Below are 21,517 nucleotides of genomic sequence, written 5' to 3' on the forward strand. Positions count from 1 at the left end.
ACGCAGTTGTACTAAATATCTTTGTTGGTTGGTTTGATCGCTTGCTTGTTTTTTAACCTTTTTCAGACAATCCTCTTTGAACAATTATAAACAACTATCTTAGATCGGAGTGGATGAGATGCTGGGTCTAATCCAGGGGTGTCCAATCTTTTGGCATCTCTGGGCCACACTGGAAGAAGACAAGTTGTCTTGGGCCACACATTAAATACATTGTGGCATGTAATCACAAAAGATATCACATAATATATAAGTAAAGTTATGATTTTGGGGTTGGGCCACATTCCTAGCCATCCTGGGCGACGGGTTGGACACCCCTGCCTCAGTGGTAATTGAAATCAAACAGGAACACCACGATTTAGCCTAGTTTGAGAAGGCAGGCTCTTCACTGATTTGGTGCTGAAAAATTGTGTGAGCCATAAAGCAGCTGATGCCTGAGGCCGAGGTTCCTCATGCGCAGATTTAAAATTCTAGCTATAATAAATAATAGCTAATATCAAATGACTGCTTGCTCTGTGTCTAGAACTGAAATACTATGGAAATTTCTGTTTTCCTTAAGCAAAGCTAGAAAACAAGCCCTATGGCGCAAGTATGTTATTATCCCTACATAACAGATGTGTAGGCTTCTCTGATATCTGGGGAGCAGGCAGTGATGAACTCAGAGTCACACCATTAGTAAGTAGTTGAGCAGGGACTAAAATCTATGTCTTTCTGATGTCACACTGAAATTCTTAGAACCCTGTACATTTGAGTCCCAAAACTGAGTTAAAAACTGAAGGACTTAGGACATTTATAACTTAAGACACGTGTACATGTCTTTCGGAAGTTAGATCCCTAGAGAAGAAAGATCACAGCATCAGGACTTTTCCCTACAGGGGGAAGGGAAGGAACCCACCGAGTGTGCAAAGTTTTTAGTAGCACTGGGAGAAGCTTAAAGGAAGATGCCCTTTGCTTCAGTCATTAGTTCATTCACTCCTGGCAGGGAGTTGTAGAGCTAATGGAGACAGAACTGGAAGTGGATCATGAGTCTCTTAAAATCTAGCACTCAGTCTTTATAGCATGAAGGACTGTGTGCTCTGAAAACCCTTGGTTTGAGACTGTGGCTTGGATTTTCACTAAGGCCTCTCTCCCACTTCACTGCAGCCGCCAGCAGTTCATGGGCTTCAAGGTTGCCCTGGACGATAAGGGGACCGCTGAAGGTTCGCTCTTCTGGGACGATGGGCAGAGCATTGGTGAGTAAGGGTTGCCTCAGATTCGAGTCAGTAGCATTGACTAGGTTCCTGGATAGCCTAAAGGCCTGTTTTTCCCCTTTCACATGAAAGCAATTTTGCATTTTTTAAAGATAGCCATTACTTTGAGGTGAGCAATACATAATGTACTCAGTCCTTATGCTTCATGTACATGAAGCTTAGCTCTGAATCTCCCAGCACCCTCCACTGTCCAGATCCACTGTGAAAGACAGTCGAATAGGAGCCATGGTAAAAATTTCTTTGCAACCAATTGACTATATTTCTGTATGGTTTATGTTCAAGGGCACATTCCCTGATTGCATGGTTTATTGCCCTAGTAAGAGAGATAATGCTTCTATCAACTGTGCTCTTTGTTTGGGGGTATTTTCCATTAGGAGTTTACAGGAACTGGTGAACTCTTGGGGGAACAGCTCTGGTATCATTAGCCATTTCAAGGCCCATGCCATCTGACCCAACTTTCTGCCATGATGGACCTCTTCTGTATGTTGGTGGTCCAATGTAGTAGACATTAGTTGTAGGTGGCTACTGAGCACTTGAAATGTGACAAGTGCATCTGATGAACTGAGTTTTACATTTTACTTAATTTTAATTATAAATAGGAACATTTTGCTAGTGGCTGCCTCAGGCAGCACAATTCTAGAGCGTAGTCCATGGCCTCTGGTTGAATGAGTGGTCAGCCAATTGGAAAGAGGGGAGCACATGGGGACAAGAGAGCAAGCGACAGGGGGAGGGAGTAGGGTGGGAATACCTGCAATAAGGCTCTAGTAAGTCCACCTGTGCTGGATAACCTGAGCTTCCTATTCTACCTGGTCCTACAGCATAAACTGAGGTTAAAAAGACTGCAGATTGCGTTTAAGAAATTGCCTGATATCTCTTAAGACAAACTGATGAAGACTCCAGTCTTGGTGTTTGTGACATGCGTGGACAGGCGTGTGTGTTCGCATAGGTGTGCTTCTAGCAGAAGGAATCTGGAAGTTCTCAGGTGCCTAGGAGGAGATCGGGAGTGGCAGATGACAAGGAAGAGAAGTGGATGAAAGGGTGGTGTTGGGAAGCTCCATTTTGTGGGGTGACTCTGCCAGACAGCTGTGTCTACACAAGCTCATTTCAAACATGCTGTGTAAGTGGAGGTCAGGGGCAGAGCCTAACTAATCTCCATGAAGAGGTCTTAAATCACAAGATGGAAATCTGTAAAGAAAAAAAAACCCAGAAACAATCCCTATTTTCTCAACCAAGAGAGGGAGGCAATGAGAATTTCAGAGCGTAACTCCTGATCACATTTACCTTATTGCTTGTTTGCAGATACTTATGAAAATGGAGTCTATTATCTGGCCCACTTTTCTGCCAGCCAGGTGAGTGTGACCAATACTGCCAAAGGGGACTAGAGTTCTGCTGGCTTAGAAGGGTGCTGGGCATCACAAAGGCAGAAAGCACCACCTTTAAGTCCTTCACTGCCCACCTTGCTAGTCGGCATCCTTCCCTTCCTCTAGGATTCAGGTAGAGTTAGTGTGTTCCCAGGAAGTCCTTTTTTGATCAGACCCATTTATGTTTCATCAGCAACTTATTCCAGTTTACCAAGGCCAAGAGGGACACCCTCTTTCAATGTTATCTAGCTCTTGTTTTTAAGTTGCCTTGGAATAGTCTGTACTTTCTGACTCACGTGTGGAATGTAAGGTTCCTGAGAGCGAAGACTCTTTGTCTCCTTAGCATTCGGGGCAATTCTAAAGACGTTGCAGGTGCTTTTGAGCCAATAAGAATGTGGATAATAGTGGGCAACAGGACATAAGTCCCAGAATCATGGTCCCCACTACAAGGACACAAGACAGTTGTCTTTCTCCATGATCTTTGTTTGTGCCTAAAAAGAAGTGGGGGACAATTTTTGAAGAAATTTTGCTGTTTTTTTTCTGGTTTCTTTTGTCTTCAATTTGACAGAATACAATGGAGAGCCATGTATATTTCAACAAGTACATCAGTGACACAAACCCTCTGAAGCTGGGCTACATTGAGATCTGGGGAGTGGGCAGCGTTGCCATTGCCGACGTCAGCCTCTCTGCGAAGGGCACGGTGATAACACCCAGCTTCACCTACGACTCTGCAACACAGGTCTGTGACCAGCAAAAAGTCGAAATGGCATTGTCCAGCCCTCAGGTGCACTGTGCGTGCCTGCCTGCTTCCTTTCTGATGACACCCTCTCCTGCAAAGCCTGTCACCAGTCCCTGCGTTGTTAGTGTGCCAACAATGGGTAGCACAGCGGTAAAGGGGAAATCAGGCTTTACCCTCATTCGGGTTTGCAGGTGTGGATCCTTACTTTCTGCATCTGTCTTCTCGTCTGCAAAGCTATGTAAAAACCATGTTTACTCCCTCACCTCTCTGCACAGAGGTTCACTTCCCTAATAGCTTGAACTACCGTATTTTATCAATGGTAGGGTACCATTAGTCAAAAGTTAGCCCATTATTTCCTGTGCCACAGAGACAGAAAAATGTAGGACAAAAGCATGATATGGTGCTTTCCCATCACTGAAAATTCTATTTTGAACTTACGGGGAGTTTTCGTAAATCTTGAAACACGGGTTTTTATCATTTTAATATGTTAAATGGTCACACGCGGAAAAGTGTTGGGCGGAGACACCCGGGCATTGATGATTCTACCTCAGTCATTAAGAAGAAGGAGACCCCGAACAGGGAGAAATATCAGAAATACCTTAACCAATCTGTGTCCCGCGGTTTTCTTTTATTATTTAAATATTTAAATTATTGTATTCTTTAAGTCTCTTATCGTTTTATGTATTACTGTTTAAAACACTAGATGGCACTAATGGGGGAAGGCATTTCCTATGTACTCTCTGAGGTGCTGCTGATTCAGAATTTCATAAAAATCTTCCAATATTGTCTATGAGATTTTTCTCTCAAGGCACTAACATGTTTACATGCTTTCCTCCTAGCACTTTTTCAAAAATCCTCACCCGAGGATATATTTACCGATTTTAGAGAAGGAGGAAGGGAGAGACAGAAGCATTGGTCAGCTGCCTCCTGTATGTACCCCAACAGGGGACTGAACCCATAACCTAGTGATTTATGTGCACTGACTGGGAATCAAACCTGTGACCTTTCGGTGTCTGGGACGATGCTCCAACAAACTGAGCCACCCACCCAGGGCCATCCTAGTACTTTCTTGATCTTACTATCAGCCAGGGTTTATATTCCTTCCCAAAATAATCCTTAAGAGGCTTGCCGTTCATCCATTCTTAACACCAGTAACGGCAAAGGCGGCCAAGTTGGCACAGACGGTAACAATTATCGTAAGTGCTGCTGTGCTCACAGTGATTCTGATTTCGTGACAGTTAAATATGTGAAAATTCTGCACCTGGGGGTTAATGCACTTCTGGCATCTCTAGTCATGGTTAGTGGGGTCCTTTCATATGTGCTCACCCCTTGCTTTTCTGTGAACTCTTTTTCTTTCATAATCCTCCCTGATTACAAGGCCTGCAAGAAAAGTTTTCCTTCTGTTTTGCATTTATTATTTGTTTCCTCATATTTGTGTTTTTCTTGTCAACTGACTTCCCCAAGTTTACAAGAGCTCATAAAGGACTTGACCCCTATTTATGGCTGACCCACTTGTGGACTGCACATGTGCGGAAACTTTACAGAAAGGATTTGCCTAGAAAAAGGCCAGAATACTGGCCTCTCGTGGGTGCTCATCGGGGCTTGTAAGGGACTAGCAGCAGGAGGAAGTAAAAGGAAAAGCAAAGGAGATATGAGGGAAACCAATGCTCCAAAAGAATGGAAATGGCGACATTTTCTCCAATTTGTCAGTGGGTTTGTATCTCTACAGTGGCTGCATATTGCATTATTGAATGGTCTTTTTCTTTTTAAGATTTTATTTATTTACATTTAGAGAGAGGAGAAGGAAGGAAGAAAGTTAGAAATAGCAGTGTGCAATACATCAATTGGTTGCCTGTCACAGGCTCCCAACTAGGGACCTGCCCCACAATCCAAACATGTGCGCTGACTGGGATTCAAACCAGCAACCTTTCAGTTTGCAGGCCGGTGCTCAATCTGCTGAGCCACACCAGCCAGGGCTGAATGGTCTTTGGTACTATAAGGAATGAAGAAAGTCCCCCTCACTTGAAAATCTGAAGCACTCTGGAAGCTAGGCTGCACCTGTGAAAATATCACAGTGTTATGTAGACCATCGGCTCATGTCTGATTTGTCTGCAGAAACTTCAATCACCTGACAGCAAGTCCTTTCCTTTGGTTCCCAACAGGTGTTAAATATCGATGTGACCAGCAGAAATATCAGCCTACATCATTTCACTTCACTGACATGGAAAAGCACTCCATGAATTTTAAGAACAAGATCCCACGAATGACTTCGAAACTCCTTATACTTCATGTTTATGCAATTACTGTGTGTTGCTAATTGGTTCATGCCCAGTCTGGGTCCAGTCTGTTACTCATTTTGCTGCATGTTTTGTCTGTGCCTTAGCCCCTGGGACAGGCAGTAGGGAGGGGTGGAACATCTATGGGTGACCTTAATGTCTCCATGTCATCAGTGCGGCGTCTACTGTTCATCACACATTTGCTGAAGATTAACCGCATCCTTAGTGAAGTGTGTGTGCATGTGTGTGTGTGTGTATCCATCCAGGGACTAGGTCCTGCTCTACTAACTACACAAGGAAAAAGCTTTCCAGGCCAGTTCTAGACCCTGGAGCTAACACTCCCAGAAAGTACCCAGAAAGAATGGCTGCTGGCTGGTTCTAGGGAGAAGGGAGCATTATGTTGGGAGCAGGCTATAGAGGGAAGAAAAGGCAAACACAAGGAAAGGTAAGGGGAGAAGATGAGTGTGAACAGGTGGTCATAAAAGTGATCACAACAAATAAGATGACGTGGAGATATTAGGAGGATTAGCCCCAGGGGGAGGAGAAAGGAAGAGCCAAGTCACTTGAAAGCAAGAAGGGTTAGAGGAAATTCTTAGCATATGAAAGTGGGGCTGAGGATGAAATTTAAGCAGGCAAATCTGAAGGAAGGAGTTTGAGTGCAAAAAATAACTTACATTTGCAGTGTTGTGCTTTGAAATGCGTAAACCTTACTTTTCTACTCTGCACCCAATGTCCATAAGCCCTGTTTATACCTACGTATGCACCTGCTGTGCCAGAGCAAAATAAAACGACATATTTACCAGAGATTTTGAATTTTGTGATGTTTTGGCCATGGGTCATGTCACTTCAGATCAAGGCAGTGTCTTGTTTAGCAAACCCCTGTGACTTGGCATCAGCATTCCTGCAGGCCGGCCCACCAACGGAACGGTTAGCTTCAGGAGGACTTGCCCTTTTCTTTGCACCTTTGGTTTTTTACAGGATTTAGGTTTGTGGAAGAGGGGACTTGAATGTTGTTGTTTTAATCACCCTAACAATTATGATACGTAGTAAAATATAAACTCTGGCAAAACAGAAGTTGCAACATTACTGGTTAAAACACTAGATGTTTAAACATTGGGGTAAAGAAACTGTATATTCATGTTCAGTAGGGATAATTAGTCTTAGTTAGTATGACTTAGAAATGAGTATGTTAGAAATGAATGTGTTTCTATCCCTATGACTTTTTTTTAACACCAGGAAGTCACATTCTGCATGTAGATTCCTGGGTTAGGGCCTGCGTAACGCTACAGAATACACTCTAGTTAAATGGGCTTCATGGTCTAATTATCAAAATAAGGAACTTGTGGGTCATAGCTTGAGCTAAGTACACAACCAGTGTGAGATGCAGACGGGTGACCCTGGGAGTCCCTTGTTCCAACACGTGGGAAGCCATTAGCTCTCCTCTGATCAGGCCAGGAGGGTCGCAGGAGGAAAGTATTCCTTCCTTCATACTTGAGAAGTAGTTTAGGTTACTGCTGAGGGCATGGGTGGAGGTTGGCTCTGGCCACCACAGAATGCTCTAGGAGAGGCTTCCAGCCAGAGAGTCCTGACCACCAAGCTGCCATGTGAGGCATGGGAGGGCTGGCAATGTCCGCAGGGTCATGGACCCCTGAGGGTCTCTGCACCTCCTGCTAGGATGTGTGCTTACTGCATGAAGTAAAACGCACACAATTTTTTAAAAATCCTGTTCCATTAAAATACACGTACCCAAGCGTTTAAAAAGTTCAGTATAGTAATACATGAGATGTTTATTTTGTTTGTTTTTACTGTCATAAGTTTGATTTTCGTCAGCTCCTCCATGTCTCCTTGCCACGGCTCTGGCATAGGCCTGCCCATTCCTGCTCCTGGTGTAGGCAATACCATCTCCTCCGTCTCCACAACCAGAGGGCGGGGCAGCTTCCTCCTGCTGCTCTCAACTTTAAGGCTTCGGTGGCCCCTGGTAGACTTCCATCCTCTTCCAGCACCTGCTTGTGAAGTCTGTCCATTAATTCCCTTCTTGGAAAAAACTCACAGAGGATTGTATTTTTTGCCTATGCCTGACTTGCATGGTAAAATTAGAAGCTTACTTCAAGGTAAGAGATCCTGATATTATACTTCATATTGAAATAGAATTCAATAATTACTATTGAATTCATCTATATATCTACGTATATAATATGCTATTATAGCACATTATAGCATATATATATACACACATATATACATATACACACAATAGCATGTATACATGCTATTGTGAATGATGCTATAAACCCTATGAACATGGGGATGCACGTGCGTTTTTCACTAGTGTTGTGTTTTCTCCAGATAGATACCCAGAAGTGGAGTTGCTGGATCATATGGTAGATCTATTTTTAACTTTTTGAGGAACCTACTGTTTTCCATAGCTGCTGTACTAATTTACATTCCTACCAACCGTGCACAAGGGTTTACTTTCTCTACACCCTCACCAACACTTGTTGTTTCTAGAATTTTTTGTAATAGTCATTCTAATAAGTGTGAGGTGATAGCTCATTGCTGTTCTGATTTGCATTTTCCTGATGATTAATAGTTTAGCACATTGTTTCATTTACGTGTTGGTCATCTGCATGTCTTGTTTGGAAAAATGTATAATTATATCTTCTTCCCATTTTTTTTAAATTTATTTTTTGCTATTGAGTTGTATGTTTTGGATGTTAGCTCCTTGTGAGATACACAATTTGCAAATATTTTTCCTCATTTTAGTAGGTTGTCTTTTCATTTTACTGATGATTTCCTTTGCTCTGCAGAAGCTTTTTAGTTTGATGTGGTCCCGTTTATTTATTTTTGTTTTTGTTGCTTTTGCATTTGGTGTCAGATTTAAAAAAATATTGGCAAGATCTATGTCAAGGAATCTACCATCTATGCTTTCTTCTAGGAGTTTGGTGGTTTTGGTTATTATGGTTCTTTCAAGTCTTTAATCCATTTTGAGTTAACTTTTGTCTATGGGATATGACAGTGGTCCAGTTTTATTCTTTTATATGTGGCTATTCAATTTTCCTAACAATATTTATTGAAGAGACTGTTCTTTTTTCATCATATATTCTTGGCTCCTTTGATGTAAATTAGTTGACAATATATATGTGGGTTTAATTATGAGCTCTCAGTTTCGTTCCATTGACCTATGTATCTACTTTTATGCCAATGTCACACTGTTTTCACAAACTATAGCTTTGTAATATAGTTTAAAATTAAGAGGTGTGATGCTTTTGCTTCTGTTTTTCTTTCTCAAGATTGCTTTGGCTATTTAGAATCTTTTATGGTTTCATGTAAATTTTAGGACATTTTGGTGGAAAATGTCTGGCATTTTGGGTAGTATGGACATTTTGACAATATTAATTCATCCAATCCATGAATACAGAATATGTTTGTATTTATTTGTGTCTTCAATTTTTGATGTTAATGTTCTGGAGTTTTCAATATATAGGCCTTTGCCTCCTTGGTTAAATTTATTCCTAAGTATTTTTTAATGTAATTGTAAATGAGATTGTTTTCTTAATCTGTCTTTCTGAGAATTTGTTATTAATATATAGAAATGCAACACACTTTCATTTATTAGTCCTGACAGTTTTTCTGATAGACATGAAGACCTTTAGTGTAGACTTAGATTTTTTCCAGCAGCTCTGGGAAAGACAATCTGTGGGGCAGTTGGGTTTGTGGTTCCCGAGTCTTTCTCTCTGGAGAAGAGCTGCCCATCTCTAACAACAGGCTTGTATCCTGTCCCCTCTGGTGTCAGGGGCACGGTCAGGACATTTTATGCTGGTTTTGTCTGAGTGGGAAGAACTCAGAAGCAATCTGTAGGGTTAGAAGATTTGATTTCAGTCCTTTGTCTCTCTGGGATTATGTTTTCTCATCTGCAAGATGCTGGCATCAGACTAAAGCTGTGATTTCTGAGCCATGGTACTGTACGGAGCCTCAGGATGTTCCACTGCCCCCTGGGAGAGGGCAAAGGATGACCCCGGGGTTTGGAGTGCCCCACCCTGGCTTCAGTCATTCACTTCTCTATATACTGGACTTATATTTGAGTAAAAAATTATATATACATATATATATATATATACACACACATACACACACATTCCCATATACTTTATACATATATACACATATATATTCCCATATACTTTACATATATAATACATATGTAAAAATTATGAACATTAATACACCACATTAGCAGTCCTCAAACATTTTGGTTCTAGGATCATCTTACACTAAAAAATTATTGAGGAGTCCAAGGGCTTCTGTTTCTGGTGTTACCTATGTTGATATTTCTCTTATTAAATATCAAAAGAAGATGAAGGGAGCAGCCAAAGACGATATATGCATAACCGGTAGTTGCAGACAACAGTGTGGGGATGGTCAGAGGGAAGGAGGGCTGGGGGCAAAGAAAGGGAAAATGGGGACATCTGTAATTGTGCCAGCAATAAAAATAAAGTTAAAAACATTAAAACGATAGCATATCTATGTTATCCAAAACCAAAATATTTAGTCAGCATCAGTGAGGCCTGCTTGCTTTGGTCACCTTAGGCATTCTGCTGAGAGCTAACGTCATCATGGCTTCCTGACTAATAATAAGTGGAAAGTTATTGGCTCACATGCATATCTCTTACCTCCAAAATACCTTTGCTCCTTTTTCATTGGACCACACAAGCATGTGACTTGATACTTTCCAGGTGCCCCTTAGCAAAAAGGTGTGGCGTAGTTGGTTATTGTGTGCATTTAAAAATCAGGTTATAGCTGGGATTGCTGGTGAGCACCGTCCTGTGAACACTGTCACAAATGAGCACGGGATGTGGGGAGCTAAGGGGGAAGCATCACCCAAAGAATAGAAAGACCTTATGTAATATAAATCTCCTTCCTTGATCTTTTGCCAAGTGAAATTTCCCTCTAACAAAGGCCCTTTTGTACTGGCAGGAAAATAAGGTGGGGAGTTCTTAAAGGTAGAAACCAAGTTTCTGTGTGTGTCTGTGTGCGTACTCACCACACATTAAGCATTTTGAGCAAACGTGGGCTACCATGGGTACCGTATTACTTTCAGATCTTAAACCGCATCAGAAGGTGGCACACCTGTGTATATAGACTATGTGGTACCCTATACATACTATATGACCTCATCGATTGTTGATGGGAATGTAAATTGTTGCCAGTACTTTGGAAAAAAGTTCTCTGGTCCTTTGAAAAATTAAAATAGAGTTACCATATGACCCAGAAATCCCACTTCTGGGTATATCCCCTTAAAACCTGATAATATATGTCTGCATGAATAAACCCTGTATATCCACGTTCATAGCAGCATGACTCATAATCACCACAAAGTAGAAACAGACATATTAATGAGTGGACAAACATAATGTGCTGTATTTAATGAATATTATCCAGCTTTAAAAAGGAATAAAGCACTGATCCCTGTTCATGCCTGAGACCTGCAACAACATTGAACTTGGAGAGCATTATGCCGAATGAAAGAAGTCAGACGCAAATGGCCACACATTACGGGATTCCATTTATATCAATGTTCAGAATAGGCAGGTTTATAAAGACAGAGATTAGTGGTCATAGGGATGGGGGAGAGGAGAATGGGTAGGGACCACCATGGAGTGTATGTCTTGTTCTGGAGATGATAAAAATGCTGTGGAGGTTGATGGTGGTGACGGCTGCACAACTTGGCCAATATACTAAAAGCAACTGAACTACACACTTGAAAAGGTTGACTTGAATGTCATGGTATGTGAATTATATTTCCATTTTTTCAAAACTACTCTTTTTCTTACCTAGCTTAAAGAGAGCTGAAGAATTTAAAAGTTGTTAGAGACTTAGTGAAACTCCAGAAGGGCTAGTATCAGGTTTATAGGCTAGGTGGCTGGGGACAACAACCCAATTACCCTGGGGGGGGGGGTCCCCTGCACTGCCCTTAGCGCATGTCTGGCAGCTTGCACCCCCCCCCACCCAGTACTGAGAGTAAAGTGCCAATAGGTCTCCTGCCTGTCCTGCTATTTCTGAAATGGTCTCTTTACCATCCTACATTCCACATGGCACCTCCTCCATTTCTCCACTGTCTTCTGGGTCACAGGCACAGCTCATCAGTCAAGCACAGGCCATTGGCCTTGACCTTGTCTAAAAGGCAGCCTAGGAAAGAGAATTTCCATCCTCTTTTCTGAGATGTAGGATTCTCCAAGTGGGAAGTTCCTCAAGTATTAGAGGCTTTTTTTTTTTTATGGTGCTGATCCAAGAGCATGAGAAATTTCCAGTAGAGGTATCTTCCCATTTTAAGATTATACCATTTCTATTTTAATGCTGCTTCAGTTTTTTAGACTGATGGGTGGGGAGGCTTATTTCAATTGATGAAGGGCTGAGTATACCAAGAGAACTTTGGGAGACAAACATGGAGAAAGGAATAGTGTGTTGAACCAGAAGGTGTTTCTTCTTTCACTTATTCAGCAAATAGCCATGCATTTTAAAGTATCTATGGATGCTGGGCAAAGTGCCAAGCACGGGAGACACAACTGTGGAGAAGATGCAAGAGACCGCAGCTCTTGAGCTCTTTAAGCTACGTGGTGAGGCAAGCAAGAATAATGTCGTGTGACAAGCAAAGAAATTGGATATGAACAGAAACGCAGAGGAGGCATAACTGTTAGATTAAAACTTCAGCTTCCTCTTTCGTTAACAAATGAAGCCTCCTCCATATCACTGGGAAAGTGGGGGCCTTTTATGGTCCGTAGGAAAATGCGTTCCTCACCTCCAATGGCCATTGGCTTTACAGGGCAATAAATCAATCCTGGCAGAAGCTGGCTCTGCCAGCCCGGCCACCTTTGCTCAGTGCTCCCGAAGAACCACTGAGGGACAGTCACAGCAAATAAGAAGATACGGTTATGAGGTAAGTACTTTTCCCCACACAGGCAGTACTTGGAACAAGCTGTGCTCCTGTGTTCTTGTAAAATGCCCCTGATTCCTTCACTGCTAAGTGAGCTGGACAACCCCTACTTTCTCTCTGGTCCTGATGTTTTCTTCCCTTTATATACAGAATGAGGAGAGGGGAAGAGCTAGTGTATGGGGTCGCAGGCTGTCTGGAGACAGGTGTGTGTGTGTTTGGGGGACAGATGGGGAAGGTCTAATGTGTGATGTTTCTCTCTCACCGGGAGAAGCCAAGGAAGGAATAATGAGGTGGGATCCTTCTGGCAGCTGGCTGAATGCGGCATGGCATGGGTTGAGTTAGGTGAACACATCTTTCCAGGCAGAGAGGGAAATGGCTATATGGTGATTAAGGTTTTTCATAATAACCTGGATTTTAATTATTCTAAAACTTTGTATGATACAGAAAAGCGGCTTTGAGCAGGGAGGGTTTCTAAGCAGGGAAGACTTTCTACCGTGAGGAATCTCCATGCCTATCTGCTTTCTGGGTGACAATAGTCCCCACGACAGGAACAATGCCTGGGAGTGTCCCCAAAGTGTCCCAAGCCTCAGCCTCAGGTGCTGAACCAGCTGCCCCAGGAGGGTTAGGCAGCTGTAGAGGAGGAACCTTCTTCTGGTTTGTAGTGGCTGGAAAGGAAAGCCTCCTCCCCATGGAGAGGAGCAAAGGAGTCTCACCTATCGCCAGTGGGTTTGCTGTGTTGTTGAGCCATGTGCTGAGGTTTAAGAAACTAAACTAGGTCCCTGGCTGGCATAGCTCAGTGGATTGAGCACAGGCCTGAGAACCAAAGGATTGCAGTTCGATTCCCAGTCAGGGCACATGCCTGGGGTGCAGGTCAGTTCCCAGCAGCAGACGCACAAGAGGCAACCATACATTGATATTTCTCTCCCTCTCTCCTTCCCTTCCCCTCCAAAGATAAATAAATAAAATATTTAAAAAAAGAAACTAAAGTAGGTATTATGAGCAGGTGGGGCAGGGTCTCAGACTGCATCATCTTCTGAAATTCCACCTTTGGTGATTCAGCCTCGAGTCTACAGTGGAGGTGACTTTGTGGAGAGAGTATTGAGGGTAAGATGCAGGACCGCTCTGCCTCCGTGCTACTACTCACTGTGGTTAGACAGAATTCCTGGCATTAATTTGTGAAAATGGGAATCTTGATGCCTGTGTTACCCTAAAAATAAAAAAGCCGCAACTCGGGAACTCAGATTCAGACAGAAGCCCATATTGCGTCCCAATTTCAAGATGAAGATGAAGGGGTTTTATGTGAACAGGAAGGGAGATTGTCATATGAATAGAGGAAAGGACTTTCTGTTCTTGTTAACAGCTGAGTTATGACGTAGCATACATGGCTGGTTACGAATCCAAACAGAGTCTATCGTAATTAGTCCTTGAGGACAGGATGTCTGCTTTCCTGTTAGCTTACAAACAGTTGTTCATAAAACAATGTTGCCATGACCCAGCCCAAAGCTTATTTTGCCCATTCCCAGCATTTCAAAGGTCCAAGGGCAAGATGTGCAAGGTGCTTTCTCTGGAAGGTCTTTTTTTATCTTCATTTTCAAAGGGCTGAACTTATGTCAACTTTCACACATGCCTGATCAACTTTGATATGGGGATTTTATGGGAATATATTAAGATGATATATATCTTATCAGGATTAGAATAAACCTTAGAATAATATAAACTAGAGGAGACACACCTCTAGGTGTATCTAATAAGATAGATTTAGGCTAATAAGAAAAAATAGTTATGCACTCCAACTTCAATCTCCAACCCCAAATGTAACCCTACCTCCCCCTTGGAAAATTATTTGTAGATTCTTGCTTCTCACCCCATTTTATGATTAAGGTGCTTCTTTTCTTGGCTTGTTACACATTAACCCAAAGGCTGCCTCAACTAGCAAGTGAAACTGATATGTATATGAAAGTACTTGGAGAAATGGTCATGGCATTAGGCTGGGTTTGAGGCAAGCAGGGAGGCACATAAATGGACATAAAAGGAAAAATGAAGTTAAAAAAATCAGAGAGAGAGAAATCCATGTGATAGAGAAACATTGATAGGTTGCCTACCGTACATGCCTTGACTGGGAATCAAACCCACAACCTAGATATGTGCCCTGACCAGAAATTGAAGCTGCAACCTTTTGGTGCCTGGGAGGATGCTCCAACCTACTGAGCCACCTGGCCAGCGTAGGAGCTCCCATTCTAATCGTGATGGCTATCTATTCTTTTCAATTGAGGGAATTTTTGTGGTTTGCTTTAACCCTGTTATCTGTGTCCCTCTAGATGGCGAGGAAGCTCAGTGTGCTGGAAGTCATTCTGATGATCTTCTTCCTGATTGTATTGGCTGTGGACATCTTCTTGCTGTTTCTGGTGTTGGAGAAACCTTCAGGTAAGGGAGCTGCTGTGTCTGCTATGGAAGAACTGGTAAAGGAAGTCCCTTCTGGATGCCAAAGAAATCTTTCTAATTTCTTCACTCTTTGACATGCCTCCACATTGCATTGTTTACAGTTCACATCCATAACTAATTTAAGTCAGTCCCCCGAACATGTGTTCTTTTTCTGCAACTAAACTTCGAATGCTAGTGATATGCAGGGTATCACGAGTCCCATTGGAAGCAATTTTAACAAGATGCACAAATAGGATCATTAAATGCCTGTTTTTCAACCTAATGTCAAGAAGTAATAAAGCCTTCAAGGAGAAAGAACAGTTGTAACAGTACCCAATCCTGTTACACTATGGGAAAAGAGATTAGGTTACAGGAAAGTTTAGGGCTGATCCACTTGACCTACATTTATCAACTACGATTACTCACCAGCCTATATTCTGATTGGAATAGCTGTGATTTCTTCATGGAGACCTTTGAAACTGTTTTTTGTCTCTCATAGAAGCATCAAACAGAACGCCTCCTCCTCCAAACACAGGTTACAGACAAAATAAGAAAAAAATGTAATACATGCTATACTTGAAATATGCAGTACAAAAATCTGTTCTCAATTAAGATAAAATTTTGAGGTTTATTCTGCTCGATAAAGCTCACCATATAAAGGTAGATGAAGCATGCAACAAAGAGATATTATACTGATAGTGCAACCCTACCTGCTTAATCTCTTCACCGCTCTCCACAGTAAACTAAAGACTTCCTAGGAACAATTATGACTTTGCAGGATGATCTGAAATCCATTGATAGAAGCCATTTACTACTTTTTCCCTGTAAAACTTTTTTTTGGGGTAGCAAGTCCCCTGAGATTACTATCCAGTGTAGATGAATAAGTAGTTTCTTTTATTCAACGTAAAGGTGGATGTGCACACCTCATTCATTCTAAACCACATTCTATTTCATGTAGAATAGTTCTAGTTTTACTTGTTTTGCCCAGTGGACTGCTCCTGATGTGTTTTGTGAAGACAGGTTTCCATGAGTCAAAAGGGAGTTTTTATTTAATTTTTTATCGTGGTAAGAACACATAAATGCAATTTATCATCTTAGTATATTTTCCAGTTTCTAGTACACCATTGTTATCTATAGGCACAATTTGTATATCAGCCCTAAAGAATTTGTTCAGTTTGTGTAGCTGAAATTTTTATACATATTAATTAGCAATGACCCATTTCTCTCTTCCCCCAAACCCTGGCAGCTACCATTCTCTTCTCTGCTTCTGTGACTTCAACTTATTTTTGATACATCATATAGGTGGAATCATACAGAATTTGTTCTCTGTGCCCGGCTTATTTCACTTAGCATAATGTCCGCAAGCTTCATCCAAACTGTGGGAAATGACTACATTTTTTTAAGGCTAGGCAATATTCCATTTTATGTAGTAATTGTCTACGTATATACCATACTCTTTTTATCCCTTCATCCATCAATGGACATTGGAGGGTGTTCACATCTTGGCTATTGTGGGTAGTGCTGCTGTAACATGGAGATGCTAATAGTTCTTCTAGGTATTAATCTCAATTCTTTTGAATAAATACCAAGAAGTAGAATTGCTGGATTATATAGTCCTTCTATTTTTAATTTTTCTAGGCACCTCCATAATGATTTCCATAGTGGCTGCACCGATTTGCATCATTTCCGCTATCAGTATACATTCATTCTAATTTCTCCACATCCTCACCAATTCTTGTTTTCTTTCTTTGTTTGTTTTATAATAGCCATCCTAACAAATGAGCTGATCTCTCATTGTGGGTTTGGTTTAAATTTCCCTGATGATTAGTGATATGGAACATCTTTCCACATACCTATAGGCCATTCGTATGTCTTTTTTAGAGAAATGTCAATTCAAGTCTTTAACTCATTTTTTAGATCAGGTTATTCATTTTTGCTTGTCTTATTTTTGCTAGAGTCGTAGGGGTTCCTTGTGTATTTTAGAAATTGCCCCTTTTCAGATACATGGTTTGCAAATGTTTTCTCCCCTTCATTAGGCTGCCTTTTCATCCTGTTGATGGTTGGTTGGTTGGTTTTTGGTTTACAGAAGTGTAGGAGACCGGTTTGTCTTGGCCTGGCAAATGTTACTCAGCTCTGTATGGAAAACCTACAGATGTGAAGTGGTGGGCAGGAGCCAGACCTTCAAACCAAGTTTTCCCGTGGGAATCAGGCCTAGAAAATGCTTACAGATTATTATGGCTTGCTCTTGCTAAAACTCTCTCACCCTGGTCTAAAGCAACAAATGAATATTGTTTATCTTCAAGGTAATTTCCAAAGCCTGTATGAGCTCTCCCAAGGACAGAGCTAATCAGCTCATTGCCATTCCCCTCAGCATGTTATTTTTATTTCCTTGACTGTACCTAGAATGTAGACAATAATGTTCTATGTGATAGATAATAAATCTTTCTTTGATGTAAGACCCAAGGAAAACAGAAAAGCCTGTATAGGCAAGGGTCGGGGCGCTCCCCTCTTGAGGGAGTGGCCGAGGCACCATAGTCACTCTCCCCGTGAGAGAGTAGCCGTGCTGTTCCCTTTTTCCACACAGGGTTGTTGTTGCCTGTGCATTGATTCTCATCTTAAGCCACAACAGGCAGACTCTGCTTGACAGGGTCTGCAACACAGAAACTTTTTAGTTTGAAATAGTCCCATTGGTCTATTTTTGCTTTTGTTGCCTGTGCTTGTGGTGTCATATCCATGAAATAATTGCCAGGACAAATCTCAGGAAACATTTCCTTCTACGTTTTTTTCCTCTAGGAGTTTGCAGTTGAAGGGGTCTTATGTTTAAGTCTTTAATCCAACTTTAAAACAATGTTTTATTTAAATATATGTACAGACAAGTATAGAGCCATAAAGGTAGTACAGATGTTTTGAAGTCTTTAAATAAAAACCAGAGCTATTCAAGGGCATCTATTATGCCCACTGTAACTATTGCTTCAAACTTCAGATGGAATTTGGGTTTGGGATGCTCATGGGGCCCGCTGAACCTGAACCCCACTTCTGATACTGTTACATGGAAGGGGAGGGGCAGTTTCGCAAATATGGGAGAGGCCAGAGGGAGGATAGCATGTTCAGTAAAAGTCTTTATTTCACATGGAGACGATAATATTTTCCCAGTTCATCTCACAGATCGTTGAAAAAGAGTGGAAAAAAAAAACACAGCAGACAAACAAAGAGCTATGGAATGACTAGATATTCATGTGTAAAAAAATAATGTTGGATCCCTACCTGATATCATACATGAAAATTAACTTAAAATGAATAAAAGGTCAAAATTTCACAGCCCCAAATAAAAAAACTCTAAGAAAACATAGGTATAAATATTTGTGACTTTGTGTTAGGCCACAGTTTCTTAGATGTGACACCCGAAATCCTAGCAACTGAAGCTGAAAGAGGCAACTTGAACTTCAAAATGGAAAAATGTGCTTCAAAGGACACTATTGAGGAAGTGTAAGGACAACTCACTGAATGGGAGAAATATTTGCAAATTACATGTCTGATGATGGTCTAGTGTTTGGACTATGTAAGAAAATCTTACATTTCAAAAAGAAAAAGGGAAAGAACCCAATTATTAAAACAAGCAAGGGGTTTAAACAAACATTTCTTCAGAGAAGATCAGCAAATGTCCAATAAGCCAGGAAAAGATATTCAACATCACTGGTGTTTTGAGGCATGGAAGTCAAAATGAAATATCTTTCATACCCTCATAAAAGCATAGCCAACAGTAAGTGTTGTTGAAGATGGGGAGAAATTGGAACCTTCGGACACTTCTCATGGGACTGTAACCTGGCACATCCCCTTTAGAAATGAGACTGGCAGTCCCCTCAGAAAGTTAAATGTAGAGTTAACCACATTCCTTAGCAATTCCACTTCCAGGCGTAGCACCAAGAGAATTTAAAATATATGTCCACACAAAACTTTGTATGTGAATGTTCACAGAAGAAATCAGTATAATAATCAAAAACTGGAAACCACCCACGTGTACATTAGCTGATGAATAGACTTAAAACCTGTGATGGACATACAGTGGAATGTGATTCAGCCATGAGAAGAAATGAAGTACTGTTTTACCCTGTAACATAGATGAACCTTGAAAACATTATCCCAAAAGAAAGAAGCTAGACACCAGAGGTTATCTACTTTATGATTTCTTCGATATGAAATGTTCAGAATAGGCAAATCCACGGAGACAGAAAATGGATTAGCATTTTCCAGGGACTGGAAGAAGAGGGGAAGGGCATGATCACTAATGGGTATGTGATTTCGTTGAGGGTTAATGAAAATGCCTGAAATTGTGTAGTAGTGATTGGTTGCACGCTTTTGTTAAATTCTAAAAAAAACCCCATGAAATTGTACACTTTAAAGAGGTAAGTTTCATGGTATGTGAATTACATCTCAAGAAAGCCCAACCACACAGAAAGCAGATGTGCCTAACACCTGGAGAATGTATACAAATGTAGGTACCAGCCAGTAGTGACCACCGACTGGAGAACTGGCCAAAAGCCTGCCATGTCACTGCTGGCTTCCTTCCTGGAACGGTGATTATGCCATGAATGTTTAACTCTGTGCTTTAATTCCTCTGCAGATACTTCATTTGTTCCACAGTGTCCAGAAATCCCCGAATCAGAAAGGATAGACTGTGCACCTGGTCAGGTGGTGACAAAGGTCAGAGAAATGGGCTCCCTGCTGCGGGCTGCCTGGGTTTTATTTATGAGAAGTGAGTGCGTGAAGTGGGGGAGGCTGGTGGCGGCGTGGGCTGTGGGCCTCTGATGTGTTTGGAGTTCATTCGTCCTGGCCTTGTTGAAATAAACAGCAGTCTGTGGAAGTGGGGGGAGCAGAGCAGTGTAGAGGGGAGGGGAGGAGGCGCTCACAGGACTGTCGGCCCAGGAGGTCTGAAGTCCAGGGTTGGAGGAAGTTCCCAGTGTGGTTACATGTGTCATGAGTGCAAGGGCAAGGGCAGCCTTAGAGAGGTTTTTGTGGGCTGGACCTTGTATCTCTTGAGAAGAGAGGCCATCAGGCACAGTCAGGTGGCTGAGTCTCTTTGCAAACTCAGTGACTTGTTGTAACAAGAACCTTCTGGAATCATATTATTGGCAGGGGATCCCAATGGACATGAGCTAAGAAACAGCTTTCCCCCCACTGTGTAGCTCCTACAAGAAAATCAGCTATTTGAATCCTGCTAGTTTTGATTAAAAGCTTCATAATAAAGGTTGTATACGCTGAGATTTTATTCCTTTACTTCATATTTTATATTCCATATCCCATTATATCCTCTTTGGATATTAATAAGTACTACATTAAATTTTAGGTTAAAATTAGACAGTATTGACATTGCCATAATTTTGAGAATCTTCCCATTTTAAAAACATAAAAAGTCTCTGCAGTTTCACTCATATATGTTTCTCAACTGAGTTTTATGTTTTTCTTAATATGCACTATATTACATATATAATGAAGTTTCTTCCTAGCTATTTCATCTTCATAGTTTCTATCGTAAATACAACCCATCATATTTTGTAAGTGGTGCTAGTCTGCATTACTGTGACAGCATTGAAAATGAAAAGAAAAGGAAATATGTAGGGTGACACAAAAGTAGCTTTACAGTTTCTTGCATGGAAAATAATACAATAATTAATGAATAATAATAATAATAATACAAAGAATAACCTGTGTTTTGCATACTTACAACTGTAAACCTAGGATTTTTAATTTATTTTTTAGAGAGAGGGGAAGGGATGGAAAAAGAGAGGGAGAGAAACACTGATGTGTAAGAAACATCAGCTGGTTGCCTCTTGCACACCTGCAGGTGGGGACCTGGCCCACAGCCCAGGTATGGGCCCTGATCAGGAATCAAACCAGTGACCCTTCAGTTCACAGGCCGGGGATCAATCCACTGAGCCACACCAGCCAGGGCTGTAAAGCTACTTTTGCCCCACCTTGTGTATCTCTCAAAAGTTTGACCTTTGATTTCTGGGGTGCTGATAATGGCGTAAAACTGAAATAGAGATGTCGGGGAAGACTGCATGCAAAACTAATTGAGTTAACCTGAATGTACTGGATCTCTCGTCTTACTGACTTTTATAGAGGTCTGTAGACTTCAGAACCATTTATGACAATGAAACTGACCTTTTAAACTCTGCAGACCTCAGTCTCAGAGGTAGCGGAAGTGTCTCAGACTTAGGAATACCAGTTCTCCAGGGGTTACCTGTACGCCCAAACTCCTTCTCCATGGAGCCCTTGGCCTTTTGTTTTCTGAATATAATTTACATATGTGGAGAGCAAAGGAACACATTTAAGAAGACTTTATAGATATAGTGTGATTGCTCTGTTTATAATAGGCCCAGAACATTGATTTAAATTATATCCTTGTTGTGGTTTTTCAGAGCAATTCCATCAGACGTTAGCATCTAAGATACTTGTCAGCAACAAACCTTTTCCAAATGAGTAGTGTTGTGGCGTATTCTTTTTGTATAATACCTGTATGGACACATTCTTTTAACAAGAAA

The 21,517-nt window shown here is 41.4% G+C and overlaps 1 protein-coding gene across 2 annotated transcripts in view; it reads left to right on the plus strand.

Annotated features, from left to right (window-relative positions):
* Positions 1-21,517, plus strand: part of MGAM (maltase-glucoamylase) — a 161,387-nt gene that overhangs the window by 69,183 nt on the left and 70,687 nt on the right. The window contains exons 1-2 of one of the 2 annotated variants that reach the window (XM_053656616.1): positions 14,873-14,978; positions 19,597-19,676. The exons of the other annotated variant lie outside the window; for it this stretch is intronic. Coding sequence (XP_053512591.1) covers positions 14,873-14,978; positions 19,597-19,676 — 186 coding nt within the window. Of the gene's footprint in view, positions 1-14,872; positions 14,979-19,596; positions 19,677-21,517 lie in introns of those variants that run through there. 2 annotated transcript variants of the gene reach the window in all.

The sequence above is a fragment of the Artibeus jamaicensis genome, unplaced genomic scaffold (genome assembly GCF_021234435.1).
Source record: "Artibeus jamaicensis isolate MK-2021 breed Jamaican fruit bat unplaced genomic scaffold, CSHL_Jam_final scaffold_2172, whole genome shotgun sequence".
Lineage (NCBI taxonomy): Eukaryota > Metazoa > Chordata > Mammalia > Chiroptera > Phyllostomidae > Artibeus > Artibeus jamaicensis.